Source organism: Poecilia reticulata, chromosome 18 (assembly GCF_904066995.2).
Source record: "Poecilia reticulata chromosome 18, P_reticulata-male-v2, whole genome shotgun sequence".
Lineage (NCBI taxonomy): Eukaryota > Metazoa > Chordata > Actinopteri > Cyprinodontiformes > Poeciliidae > Poecilia > Poecilia reticulata.
Window position 1 is genome coordinate 25589657 of NC_088847.1, and position 14600 is coordinate 25604256.

A 14600-nucleotide genomic window follows, 5' to 3' on the forward strand; every position below is an offset into this window, starting at 1 on the left:
GGTTTTCACCAGGCTACGGTACCACAGTTCCAAACATATTGCTTTAGCTCAGGGGAGGACAAACCTGGTCCTGGAGGTCCGGTGTCCTGCAACTCTCTCTGGTCCAACACAGCTGAATCCAACAGCTGAATCACCTCCTAAGTGCAGTCAGGTTCTCCAGAGTCCTGCTAACGACCTCATTATTTGACTCAGGTGTGTTGAAGTAGAGATGAATCTAAAAGTTGCAGGAGACCCTCCAGGCCCGGAGTTGCCCACCCCTGCTTTAGCTTGTAAGTGTGGTGGGATGGTGTTCCACCCCACTCTGTGCACCGGGCACCGTTGATTGGTGGGCGGGGCGAATGCCTTTAAAGTTGGGCGGGCCGCTGCAGGGTGCGTCTTTGTTTCTCCCACTGTCGCTACGGTCGGCGGCTATATGTCGGTTTGTGGGTTTGTTCGACTCGTCTGCGATCGTAAGTGGCAGTTTTGCCATCCGTGGCTGGGATCATGGTTGGTTTTTGGGTGCTACACCTGTCGTGCGTTTCTGCAGTGTTGCTCTTATGGCGTTGCCGGCTGCAGCTGGGGGTTGCTGTGGCGTGCGGCTTCCGTCTGGTCCTCACCTGCTGACCCGCTTCCTCCCGGGTTAGGCTGTGTTTCCACCCCTGGGTAAGCTACCTGCCATTTAGCTTTTGATTTGTTTTATCTGGAGGGATCCAGATTTCCCTGGATCCCTCAAGGGAAACCCATTAAACCGTTAATGGGTTTTCTGTTACAGGCACGTGATTGTGTTTGGAGCTGCAGCGCTTTGGACGCTCTGTTGTCTTGTCTTGCCGTCGTTTGTTTTGGCAGCTCTCAACTAAACCTGTTGCTGGTTGGGCAGGCTGTGTGGGCGTTTGTCTTTTGATTTTTACCCAGGAAGCATTTCGGCTAAACCGTTAGTGAAACAGCCATTGGGACACACTAGTATATACTCCATTGGGGAAGGTAAGTTTAACATTAAATACACCTTTCTCAACAGGCGAGGGCGCACTTTCTCCGTTTATAACCAGACATTTAAGCAACTTGAAACCATTCCTTCAGACCCGTATCCGGCCGGCTCGGTCCGTGGGGGGGAGCCTAATTCAGCTCCGATATCTGAATAATCCTGGCTGTGTTTTGTGAAACAACATTTGGGAGTTAATTTTGAACCTTAAAATTAACATTTATAATTACAAGTGATCTCTATAGATTTATTCTGACACTTAAATATAAATAACCAATGCTTAAGTTAGAACTTCATTTCATTATGGCTACTAGCTTTTCAATTTACAAAAGTGAAATGATGTAGCCTTTTTGCACTAATCTGAAGATGGTGCAAGTAGGATTCAGAATCCCAAGAGAAGATAAAAAGCCTGGCTTCAAATAGCTGCACTTCCTCAACCTGGTATGGTCTTTATGAAACGGATAAAGCCAGGATGAATTGCTGGCGCTATGTCAAGCCTGGCTGAAAAAATTCAGGTAAATGAGCATCAACAAATTCATTCAGCAGACCAATCACAGATTCATGCTACACCAGATATATTGCGTACGTCGTACCTAACAGCAAACAAACATCTTTTATTGGAAGATTATAAGGAATTGAAGCACATCTTACTAAAGAAAAAAACTGCTGCTACAATAGCAAATGATAGTGGATCGACTGAATCCATAATTTGCTCAAAATATCAATTTCCAAACCACTATTAACTAAAAAAACATCATAAACGCACCTATCATTTGCTCAAATAAAAAGCTTCAAACTTACAATGAACAGTGAAAATCTATGATGAAACATGTTAATCTGACAGCAGATTCTTTCATCTTACTGATTTTTGTTCCACATCTGATTAATATTTATACACATTAAACATAACTTGTATATCTTGATTTGTTTTTATTCTGTGCATTTATTACTTTGTGACCCATTTGTCTAATCCCCTCATCACTGAAGTGGTCTATTAAAGGCCTTTCTGTCAAACTAGATCAGCAGTCTAACAAAACGCAATCGAACAGGAACAATACCCACATGCATTGTTATAAAATTGATAATATATTCTACTATCATAATGTTTAGATAATTATACCAAGATTGATCAGTGGCATTTTAATGCAGGGTGATAAAAAGACCAAAACAAACAGAAAAGAAAAGTTAGTCTGGTCTGGAGCAGGCTGGCTGCACAGAGTAAATCTCCATGGTAACTTAGTTAGTTTTCACAAAAGATGTAACATAAGGCATAAAATATCTGGAAAATCCCACTTTAAGTTTTTATTTGTTGAATTTCTTCATTAATTTGTCCTACTTGTTGCCTCTGCGATTTGCATTTGGTTTCTACTCCATCTTCAAAATCATGACACTCCTCTATGCTGTTATTACTGAGGTATCAGGTGACTCAGTGAAGTATATGGTCAGAACACAAAAATAATAAAAAAAACTAATAAAATAAAATTGATGGTGTCATGGTTCTTTTGAGACACTTCCCAATCTCTGCTCTCTTCCTGGAGACAATGGTTTCATCCTGTAGTAGAAAGGAAAATGTTAACTGGTTTATCTTTCATCTTCAGTTTGTGGGCTTATTGACATGTCAGTGTGCTGTAAGTTTATTACCTTAGGATCTGTGCTGATAAAAATACACAAAGAGGAGGGTGGAGATGGGGTACGGACAGAAGACCAGCAGGCGGCGCATCACTATGAACACAAGCTGCAGGGGGTCTGATGCAGGAGGCGGAGCTTTGGAGGTGGGAGGGGCTACTGTAGGTTTATCTGGAAAAAAAATTGCATTTAATTTTGACCCTCAAACTGGAAGAAAAAATTCTTACTGACTCATTTTGCTCCCCTGATCAACTGGTCTAATTAGACCTTAATGGCTTCTCATGTTTACTTTAAAAGAAATTCACTAGTAACAGCCATGGAACACTGTTAGACTTTTGTCCTTTAATTAGTTCCCTACATGTCATAGCTTTCATTATCCCTCATCCAGTTGGCATAATATAAATGTGAGGGGTGTACTGACGTTTCTGTATGTATGTATGTAAACTTTAAACAGCAAGGAAGGTTTTTAAAAAATCTCCCAAGATGTTTTCTGGAATTTATCAAATATAACTAATTTAGGTAATTTTAACAAATCTAAGCAAGTTTCAGACAGTGAGACGAAGTGAGGTTGTCATTTTAGTCGCTGTATGTAAATATCTGGTTTCAACTGTATCTTTCTCACTCACCATGCAGTGTTCTTGAAATAGGCAACTGAAAAAAGGAAATGACTTCAGTGACCTTCCTGCATTCACAGAAAGACGGTTAAAATAATGCACCACAATTTATGGTAGATTATTCCACAAACACTTCTCCTGGGGCTGCCACCTTATCGTGGTGGAGGGGTTTGAGTGTCCCAGTGACCCTAGGAGCTACGCTGTCTGGGGCTTTATGCCCCTGGTGACCCAAGGCAGACAGGTCCTAGGTGAGGAACCAGACAAAGCGCAGCCCGAAGACCCCTTATGATGGACATAAACTTTTGGACTTGGTTTTCCCTCGCCCGGACGCGGGTCACCGGGGCCCCACTCTGGAGGTGGGGAACGATGGCGAGCGCCTGGTGGCCGGGCTTTTACCCACGGAGCCCGGCCAGGCTCAGCCCGAAGAGGAGACGTGGGTCCCCCTTCCAATGGGCTCACCACCTGTCGGAGGGGCCAAAGGGGTCGGGTGCATTGTGGTATGGGCGGCAGCCGAGGGAGGGGACCCTGGCGGTCTGATCCTCGGCTGCAGAAGCTCTTGGGACGTGGAACGTCACCTCTCTGGTGGGGAAGGAACCGGAGCTAGTGTGCGAGGCTGAGAGGTTCCGGCTAGAAATAGTCGGCCTCACCTTGACACATGGCTCTGGTTCTGGAACCAGTCTCCTTGGGAGGGGCTGGACGTACTTCCACTCTGGAGTTGCCCACGGTGAGAGGCGCCGGGCTGGAGTGGGCATACTTGTTTCCCCCCATCTCGGCGCCTGTACGTTGGGGTTTACCCCGGTGAACGAGAGGGTAGCCTCCCTCCGCCTACGGGTGCAGCTAGGCGGAGGGAGTGAGGGTGGGGGGGACGGGTTCTGACTGTTGTTTGTGCTTACGGGCCAAACAGCAGATCAGATTACCCACCCTTCTAGGAGTCCTTAGAGGGGGTACTGGAGAGTGCCCCTCCTGGGGAGGGGCACTCCCCCCTTGTTCTACTGGGGGACTTCAACGCTCACGTGGGCAATGACGGTGAGACCTGAAGGGGCGTGGTTGGAAGGAACGGCCCCCCCGATCTGAACTCGAGTGGTGTTCTGTTATTGGACTTCTGTGCTCGTCACGGATTGTCCATCACGAACACCATGTTCAAACATAAGGGCGTCCATATGTGCACTTGGCACCAGGACGCCCTAGGCCGCAGTTCGATGATTGACTTTGTCATCGTTTCATCGGATTTGCGGGCGTATGTCTTGGACACTCGGGTGAAGAGAGGTGCGGAGCTGTCCACTGACCACTACCTGGTGGTGAGTTGGCTGCGGTGGTGGGGGAGGAAGCCGGTCAGACCTGACAGGCCCAAACATGTAGTGAGGGTCTGCTGGGAACGTCTGGCAGAGTCCCCTGTGAGACGAAGCTTCAACTCTCATCTCCGGCAGAACTTCGAACACGTTCCGGGGGAGGTGGGGGACATTGAGTCTGAGTGGACCATGTTCCGTACCTCCATTGCCGAGGCGGCCTATCAGAGCTGCGACCGCAAGGTTGTTGGTGCCTGTCGAGGCGGCAACCCTCGAACCAGTTGGTAGACACCTTCGGTGAGGGATGCTGTCAAGCTGATGGAGGAGTCCTACCGGGCCTTTTTGGCCTGTGGGACTCCAGAAGCAGCTGATGGGTACCGGCGGGCGAAACGGCATGAGGCTTGGGTTGTCACTGAGGCAAAAGCTCGGGCGTGGGAGGAGTTTGGAGAGGCCATGGAGAAAGACTTCCGTACAGCTTCGAGGCGATTCTGGTCCGCCATTCGGCATCTCAGGAAGGGGAAGCAGTGCAGCAGCAACACTGTTTATAGTGGGGATGGTGTGCTGTTGACCTCAACTCAGGACATTGTGGGACGTTGTGGGCTGGTGGGCGGAATACTTCGAAGACCTCCTCAATCCCACCAACATGCCTTCTCTTGAGGAAGCTGAGCCTGGAGACTCTGGGTTGGGCTCTCCAATCTCTGGGGACGAGGTCGCCGAGGTGGTCAAAAAGCTCCTCGGTGGCAAGGCCCCGGGGGTGGATGAGATCCGCCCGGAGTTCCTTAAGGCTCTGGATGTTGCAGGGTTGTATCGCAATATCGCATGGACATCAGGGGCAGTTCCCCTGGACTGGCAGACTGGGGTGGTGGTCCCCCTGTTCAAAAAGGGGGACCGGAGGGTGTGCTCCAATTACAGGGGGGTCACACTCTTAAGCCTCCCTGGTCTATTCAGGGTCCTGGAGAGGAGGGTCCATCGGATAGTCGAACCTCGGATTCAGGAAGAGCAGTGTGGTTCTGGTCGTGGAACACTGGACCAGCTCTACACCCTCAGCGGGGTCCTGGAGGGTTCTGGGAGTTTGCCCAACCGGTCTACATGTGTTTTGTGGAATTGGAGAAGGCGTTCGACCGTGTCCCCAGGGGGACCTTGTGGGGGGTTCTCCGGGAGTATGGGGTACCGGACCCATTGATACGGGCTGTCAGGTCCCTGTATGACCGGTGTCAGAGTCTGGTCCGCATTGCCGGCAGTAAGTCGGGCTCGTTTCTGGTGAGGGTTGGACTCCACCAAGGCTGCCCTTTGTCACCGATTCTGTTCATTACCTTCATGGACAGAACTTCTAGGCGCAGCCGAGGTATTGAGGGGATCCGTTTTGGTTGCCTTAGGATCGCATCTCTGCTTTTTGCGGATGATGTGGTCCTGTTGGCTTCATCGGAACGTGATCTGCAGTTCTCACTGGAGCGGTTCGCAGCCGAGAGTGAAGCGACCGGTATGAGGCTCAGTGCCTCCAAATCCGAGGCCATGGTCTTGAGCCGGAAAAGGGTAGAGTGCTTTCTCCGGGTCAGGGGGGTCGTCCTGCCTCAAGTGGAGGAGTTTAAGTATATGGGGATCTTGTTCACGAATGAGGGAAGAAGGGAGCGGGAGATCGACAGGTGGATTGGGGCAGCGTCTGCCGTGAAGCGGGCACTGTACCGGTCCGTCGTGGTGAAGAGAGAGCTGAGCCAAAAAGCGAAGCTCTCGATTTACCGGTCGATCTACGTTCCCACCCTCATCTATGGTCATGAGCTTTGGGTCATGACCGAAAGAACGAGATCACGGGTACAAGCGGCCGAAATGGGTTTCCTCCTCCGCAGGGTGGCTGGGCTCTCCCTTAGAGAGAGAAGCTCGGTCATCCGGGAGGGACTCAGAGTAGAGCCGCTGCTCCTCCACGTCGAGAGGAGCCAGTTGAGGCTCGGGCATCTGGTCAAGATGCCTCCTGGACGCCTCCCTGGTGAGGAGTTCAGGTCCCACCGGGAGAAAGGGAGACCCAGGACACGCTGGAGGGACGATGTCTCTCTATGGCCTGGGAACGCCTTGGGGTTCCTGGAGGAGCTGGAAGAAGTGGCTGGGGAGGGACGTCTGGGCCTCCCTTCTGAAGCTGCTGCCCCCTTGACCCGACCCCGGATAAGAGGAAGAAAATGGATGGACGGATGGATTATTCCACAAACAGGATATTGAGTTTGTAAGTATTTCTTTTCCTGCTGTTAAGCCATAGGTCTCCTTGTGAAAGCACAGTTCATTTCTGAGTTATTTCCAAGTATTTCTCACCTAAGATTACCCATCTGCAGGTTCGCAGGCCTCACCATGACCCTACAAGGACCAGTGGGTTAACATAATGGATAGATGGTGTTGAGAAAAATTATTATTTTGAGTGTTTAACACAGTTTAAACATTTTAGAACGAATTTCTTAAGTTTGAACAGGTTTGTGTGAGTGATTTAAAACCCGAAGAACTGTAGGATCTGCAGGAGAGCTTCAGCTCAGACCCCTGGGGTCTTATCATTAAAGACAGGAGGTCATAAATTAACATATGCAGGAAGGTGGAGGACTTTATCACTTGAATTACTCTGAGAAAGGGAACTTTGGTCGGTTCACGTAACCAGGATGAGAAGTCTTCCAGAACTAACATCTGACATGGTGCAAAAACTGAATATAACATAAAATGTTTTAAATCACTAACATTTAATTTGTAAGACATTTTTCTTAGTATTAATAATATGTTTTGACTAAAAATTCTATTATCTTGTTTTAGAATTAATTTAGTTAATGATGAATGTATTTGAAATTGTATTATTTCTGACTATATTAGAATCACATGAAAATGTTTTGTTTAGTATTAGAAAAATACTTAGGTTTATGGTGAATGAATGTCTTAATTCTTATTTGTTTCTAATTCCTAATTAGAAACAGGAATTGTACTTCATTATTTTCTGTTTATTATCTATTGCTTTTGGTTTGATATCAGGACTAAACTTTGGAGATGCTGAGTGCAGAAGAACAAATTGGGTTTTTGGAGAACTTTTCATTGAATTAAAATACAGTATTAAAGGTTTGTTCCTGGCAGAGCAGAAGAGAAACCAGAATTTCACAGCTACCTGTGAGGTTCCTGCATCTGTTTCTCTTTGCCCAGATGGCTGTAGAGCCACAGGAGGCCGGATACTGTTAAGAAAATAAATTTAAAATAAGTTAGTTTTAGAATTTATCATGACTTGATTGAAATACCATAATTATAGTTTTAAAATTTATAACATATTCTGACCTATTGATATATTTTACTGTAGTTAAAGCAGATTGTTTGCCAAGATCTCTGATCTGCTCTTTGTCTGTCTGGACAACAATCAGTAGGAAGTTCTAGCTTTTCACACTGATTTGTGAAAGCCATAAACCACCATGAATTCGGAGAGTCTGCTTCCACCTTATTTAACAAAAGGTGTTTGATCTTGCGACCAAACTGCAGGACTTTTTCTAAAATTTAAAAGGGCCAGAGATGCCTTCCAATTGGTCAAGTAGAGATACGCCTTATTTGAATACATTAAAGAGGTAAACACACCTACAGGTATAAAAGTTTGTGCACAAGGGAAACAATTCAGAAAAAAAGCTGATTTATTTTACTTCTGCACCAGCTCTTTCTCCAAGGACGTCCTTGATATTTCTTTGTCTTCTTGTCTCAGGTAACAATGTTTGTATCTGTGTTTCTTCAGTTTCCTGTACTATCTTATATTTTCTTCTGATTGGATTAAATCCTGTAATTCTGTGACGTCAACACGCATTGTTGTGTTTTTGTCCCCGCACGTGGCCACGCGAGAGAACCCGGGATCAAAAGGAAGTATCAGAGCCAGAGTTTTGCTAAATTTACCAGTAATATAAAAATTCTTCCTTAACAATGGGTACATGCAGGTGTGAGTGGCTGACCTTCCACAGAGATCCAGCTGGATGGAGACTCTCCCTGACCGCTGATGCTGCATTTATAGAGGCCTTCATCAGAGCTGGAGACACGGAGGAGGGTCAGGTTGCGAGTAGTTTCATGACCAATGAAGGAGCCATCTTTATAGAAAGCAGCTGGGAGGTTGTGGGCTGGACTCTTTGCTCTGCAGCTCAGAGTGACGTCATCTCCCTCCATCACAGGGAGGACAGGACTCTGCAGGATCACTGATCCACCTCAACACAGAGACAAACTACAGCATTTCATCCATTTCCACACAGCAACACTAACTCCACAGTCTGATCTTACCAACAGTGAGGTTCACGCTGCTGCTGGAGGATGATCCCTCTTTGGACTCACACCAGTACACACCAGTATACTTTTCCAAAATATAGCTGATGCTACAGGTAGAACCAGCTGGTTTCCCCCATCCATCTCCACATTGCGTCCTGGTTCCTCTGGTTGTGTTTCTCATCACAGTCCATCCATCAGAGATGTTTCCATCCTCACAGGTCAGAGTCACTGATTCCAATTTAAACAACTGAGATCTGCTGGGACTCACAGTCAGACGAACTGGGACAAAAGCAGGAGGACATACATTTAATTTTTAAAAATATATTTCATGAAGACCCAGTGGATGGAACACCCAAGATGTCTGCAAATGGAGATTGCATTATTCACCTCTGATCCGAGGCGCCTTAAAGGGGGAAAGGGGAGTTATGACAATTCCAAGGGCCCCTGACCAACAGGGGGCCCAATTTAATTATTTATTTTTTGTTCATAGAAAAAATCAGGGCCCTGTCAATTACAAAATTAATCATATTGTATTTTCAAAGATTGTTTTTAGCAGTATAAATGTAATGTTCCCACTCCCAGATCAAAAACCATACATCCATATTTGCTCTGAACCCCCACTATCTGCATTAAATGGTTCGTTCCTGCTTGGAGCTTCAGAGTGACACTGTTAGCAGCAGACAGTAGGAAACGTGAATCACTGTGGCTGTTACTGTGATGCTAAGAAAAGTTATAAAATCAGGTTTTCAAACAAAAAGAGAAGGAGAGAGAGAAAAAAGCAAGAGTGTTAATTTATAACCCAGTTTTTCTCCGTGAGAGGTGAGTAGACTGTGTGAGTTGATCAATCATTTAGCATAGTTAGCTTAGCTACAGACTGTTTGCCTGTTTTTCACTAGCTTCTAATGAATTAAGGAAAAAAATTACCAACATATTCATATATTTAACTTGTTCCTTTTACCTCTTAACAACAGATGAGTCAGTCAGCAGCAGCTATAACCCACGTCCGCCCTGACCCGTCCTCTCCTTAGTGAAATTAAAGCTGCAGTATGTCACTTTTATATAAATATTTTTTTTCATATTTTTTTAAAACTATCATTATGTTATGAGAGATAATCTGTGAAAAATCTATTTCCTCTGCTTTCTCCCAGGGTTCTCTAGAAACAACCAGTCAGTGGTAGGAGAGTTTTAGTGCTGTCAATCACTATCTCATGTGGTGCTGCTCATCCTTCCTCCCTCTCGCTCTGTGCTATTCTGCAGCTAGCATAGCACAGAGTTGTGCAGATTCAATCTCTGAATGCTCAGTTTAGTTAGCATAGCTACCAATGACGGCAGATAAACGGTTTCTTGTAATGATAAGCTGTTTCTCCACCCATTAGCACATTTAGCAGTGTGTGAATGAGGATGATTGACAGCGCTAAGACCCTCCTACTGGTTCTGATTGGTTGTTTTGGTCAGAGCGGTGCATTACTTTAACCAGTAATAGTAATTCAGGGAGGAGATGGAGGAGATTGATTGTTTCCACAGATTATCTGTCTCATAACAAACTGCTACATGGTGACAGCTTTAACTAACATGGAGGAAACATATTTTTTATTAAAGTTACATACTGCAGCTTGAATAAAAAGCAACTACAGCATTTTTGAGAAGTCTGGATTGCTTTATGTGTATTTTACACGTTGCTTCAGACTGTTGCTCATGGGGACATTTCAGTATCTAAAACTAATAGGAGAAATTTAAACAACCTACTTGCATACTGGATGTGGACTGTTGGCTGTTAAATTCATGAGCAGTAAATATGGTGCTAATTATCAGTATAGAGCTTTGGAACCTATGTCACTGCGTATGTCATTTACGTCTCGCACAGTCGCTGGGCGCCATCTTTAAAGGCCACAGACCAAAATAAACTTTGTTCCGGTGTTTTCATTGTGTTACCGACTGCAGTGAAGTTGTTTTCAAGTTGGATACTGGATATCCTGAGCTCCGTGGAGTAAGGAGCGTTCAGCTCAAGGTTGATCTGATTTATGAACGCTAATTTCGACCAGCTGTTCTCTACCAGTTCCTCCTCAAGCGCTCGGAGTTTCACATCGGGACCGTCAATTTCCGAACCAAACACTCTTGTAAATAAATGCTTTGTCTTGTGACCAACTAATACAAAAAACTGGTAATTCATGCTATTACACCAGGCACACTATCCTCTATTAAAATGTTAAGTCATATTCAATATTTAAAATATTAAATGTTTTCTTCAGCAGCTTCCATATCATGTGCCCCATTACCTCAAAATCTGTGTGAAATTGTTTTACTAGACCAGGGGAGTCCAAACTGGGTCCTGGAGGCATCCTGCATGTTTTATTTTCTCCCTGCTGGCAGCAACAACCTCCTCAGCATGTCCGTGTTCCTCTTAGGCCTCTAATGATCCATCATTTGATCCAGGTGCTTTAAACCAGGGAGAGACTAAAACATGCAGGAGCCTCCAGGACCCACTTTGGACACCCCTGATCCATATTCTTCCTCCTACACTGCAGATCACTCAGATCTTCACAGAAATCTATCATAACTTCCTCAGTGTACAGCTTGATTTACCCTGATTACATCACAAGATGGCACTTGGCCCAATTACTGGCCAAGAATTGGCCAAGTGTCAAGAAGTGACCATTTCACTTCTTGTGAAATGGTCCACAAGAAGCTGCAAAGCTGATCTGGCAACTGCTATCAAAGAGATTTGGCACCAAATTGAATACTGTTTGGTCACTCATCAAGTCCATGCCTCAGAGACTGAAAGCTGTTATAAAACCCAAAGGTGGTGCAACTAAATACTAGTGATGTATTTTAAACGATCTTTTCTTTATGCCTTTTTAATGATTCAACACTTTTTTCTTCAGAACTGAGTGACTCCATATTTATTTCCCTGTACTTGGTCAATAAAAGTATCATTCACTGACTTCCACAATGTTTTCTCTTCATTTCTTTGAGTTCCTGAAAGCCAACAAGTTGCACTTTGGAATGACCTTATAATTGAATCATGTTTTTGATCTGAGTTTGTTTCACAGCATGAAATGTCTGAATGAATGAGTTCTCATCCAAGACTGGTGAGTCCATACTTTTTGCCACGGGTTGTGAGCTCCTATGTCATTTCAGACCTGTGAGCTCCAAGCTCCTCATACATCACAGTCATCCGGACCAACTCTTAATGCTGCCAGCCTCCAGAGGTCCAACATTTTCCATAATACAGTCTGGCTAAAATGTTCATTTGGTCTCCAGAAATGTCTAGAACATACTAAGACAAATAATTCAATAGAGGCAGAAGTAATGATAAGCTCAAGAGACCAGAGATTAATGAAACATAGAATAATGTTTATAATATGGAAAAAATAGACTCAAGCTCAAATGAAGGGTAGATCACAGAGGAAACTGGTCCCTCACCCTAAAGCCTTTTGAGTTCATGAAACGCCATCTGAACTTGCTACTAATTTTCAGTTTCCTTACTTTCCTTAATAGTTGCTGATATTTACTGACCTTGGTGTGTTGAGCAGAACAGCATTGAGGTCAGAGCTGAGGAGAGAAGACAGTCAGGTTATAGATTCATATTCACTAAACCATCAGACTCAATACATAAAATGATTATCTGTGTGTTTTCAGAGCATGTAGTCGACTTTAATCAACAACTTCCTGTTCACGCTAAGCCAACGACGGGCAACAATCTGCTTAATTGAGCTGATTGTCATTATAAAACAGTTATCCTGATTTATTCAGCATATCTTACTCACCCAACAGAAACAGAAAGGACGTTTTAATCGTCATCGTGACAGTAATCGCTAAAACCTGCGATGAAATGATTTCTTCTAAAACGAACCGTCCGCCCTGCTCTGTGAAGATCACCGCTGTGGTTTCCTCTGTGCTGCAGGCTTTGCAAAAACCTTCAGCATATAGGCTGTTGGTCTTTGCTTCATACGGCACATGAAGCAAAGAGATTTAAAAATAAAACTATATAAAAACAAGTTGTTTTTAGCTGGGTTTAGTTTGGATATTTAAGTTTATTTAAAGTTTTTAAACAGAAAAAAAGTTTAAAGAAATTGGATCTGACTCAGCAGATTTCTGTTCTGGAGGTCATGAAACACACATACTGTATATATACACTGTTAACAACTCAGGGTTTTACAGTGAGTTTCCTATTATTTATATAATAGCATTTCACAGTAGCCACCACCAGAGTCCAGCAGGTGGCCTGCTTGGATCTTCTGAAAGTCCCAGATTTGATTGTGTCCAGGACTGACCAGCCAGATGTCCCTCTCTCCACCTCTCTCCATATCAACCCATAATAAGTAGGAAAGACATTGTCTTTATTTTACATTTGTCAACTTTAGTCTCTCCCCAACAAAAAAGAAAAAGCATGTCATGCAGCAGCAGCAGGTCGGCTGAAAGGAAGTGGCACCTTTTGATTCTGCAGGCTGCGTATTTTCTGCCTCCACCAGAAGCTGTGGTTGGAAACACAAACCACCTGACCTGCTTCTGAGTTGCTAAATGTGTCCTTTGGCACATTTTGTTTTCTCTGTTGACTTGTTTAGTGTTGCTTTCTCTCGCCGCTCATCTCATTTAGCGTCTCTGTGTTCAGTTTGCTCCACATGTAGAACATGGTTCTGATTCTCTTTGCTTGTTTTAGAAACTATTTAATGTACTTCATGAACTTTTGAATCTTAATCTTTGTTTCTGTGACATTAGTTACTCTCTTTATTTCTCTAAAGTGTAAAGATTGTTACATTGTCTCATGTGGTTCTGTTCTACTCTGTCCTCTAAACCCGACTGCAGAAACATTGAAAAAGACAGACTGAGGTTTTCTCATGTAAACTCAGATTTACCATCAGCTCCTGTCTCAGTTAGCATCAGATTGGAGCTGGTCTGTGGGGACCAATAACATCCTGACGCAACAAACTGCAGCTTCTGTCTGATGTTCAGCTGCTGCAGGTCTAACGAACAGCAGGGGGCGATCTAACATGGACCGTCTCTCAGATAAAAACCAGGAAGTCAAACTACACCTTCGTTGTTTATATAATTGAATTTATCTTTAATATTTCTGTATTTTAAATCCAGACATTTCTTCAGCTGTCTGTTGTCTGTCTCTGTCATCTTCAGTGCTTGTGGGTGAGCTGGAGATCGGCACCAGCAACCCTCCCGACCCCAGAGGGACAAGGGTGTAAGAAAATGGATGGATGGATGGATGGATGGATGGATGCTTGTGGGCGTGGCTCCCCAGAAAAACTCAGTCCTAATCTCCATGAACTACACTGAGAAATGGAGAAAAACGATGTTTACTTGAATATTTTCATAAAAGTAAAGTACAAGCCAGATACACCTTGGCGTTAGTGGAAGTCAAGATGAGCTCTGGTCTTGTCAATTTGCTTCTTCAGCAGCAGAGGGCGCTCTAACAAATATTAATGTTTATATAAAAGAACAAGAGACCAGAACATGTTTTTACTTCTGTAGTCAAACACACGTCCTGTAACTTTACAGTTAACATTCAATCAGCTTCAGTGACACAATTAGAAACCTGAGATATTCTGAGTTATTCATTTGAACCAGTTAGAAACTATTTCTGTCTTCATTCATGTGAACAGCCACCAAACAGCAGGAATCAGTTCAGCACATGTGGACCAGAAAGTCCCAGTGAATGTACTTTTTGAGTTTCAGTTCAGTCTTCATGTGTTTTAAAAGCATCTTAGCTTTGATCAGTTTTTGTTTGGTCTCTGTTGCTCTGACAGGTTTCCTCCTGTGATGGAGGAAGAGGAGAGTCAGAGGGTCAGTCGGCCAGAAGATGTTCTCTGTTGTTTCAGGACCTGGCAGCAAGGAGGTCGGTGCTGCCCCCTGCTGGTAGAG

The 14600-nt window shown here is 44.4% G+C and overlaps 2 protein-coding genes across 2 annotated transcripts in view; both read right to left on the reverse strand.

The window, feature by feature from the left end:
* Positions 1 to 14600, reverse strand: part of LOC103460905 (uncharacterized) — a 228811-nt gene that overhangs the window by 152343 nt on the left and 61868 nt on the right. The gene's annotated exons all lie outside the window — the stretch shown is intronic.
* Positions 1555 to 12530, reverse strand: LOC108166033 (Fc receptor-like B). The gene is made up of 6 exons (XM_081599914.1): positions 12497 to 12530; positions 12246 to 12281; positions 8745 to 9008; positions 8426 to 8671; positions 2600 to 2755; positions 1555 to 2510 (listed from the first exon to the last, which is right to left on the reverse strand). The coding sequence occupies exons 1-5, from the start codon at positions 12528 to 12530 to the stop codon at positions 2601 to 2603; spliced, it is 735 nt and encodes a 244-aa protein (XP_081456040.1). The 3' UTR covers positions 1555 to 2510; position 2600.

Bases quoted from the DNA above. Each gene is read 5' to 3' on its own strand.
- LOC108166033 (XM_081599914.1), bottom strand. From the start codon at position 12,530: ATGACGATTAAAACGTCCTTTCTGTTTCTGTTGG. The intron at 12,282-12,496 runs GTGAGTAAGATA...TTCTCTCCTCAG, and splicing joins GTCCTTTCTGTTTCTGTTGG to CTCTGACCTCAATGCTGTTC. The intron at 2,756-8,425 runs GTCAGCCACTCA...TTTTTTTTCCAG, and splicing joins CAGCTGGATCTCTGTGGAAG to ATAAACCTACAGTAGCCCCT.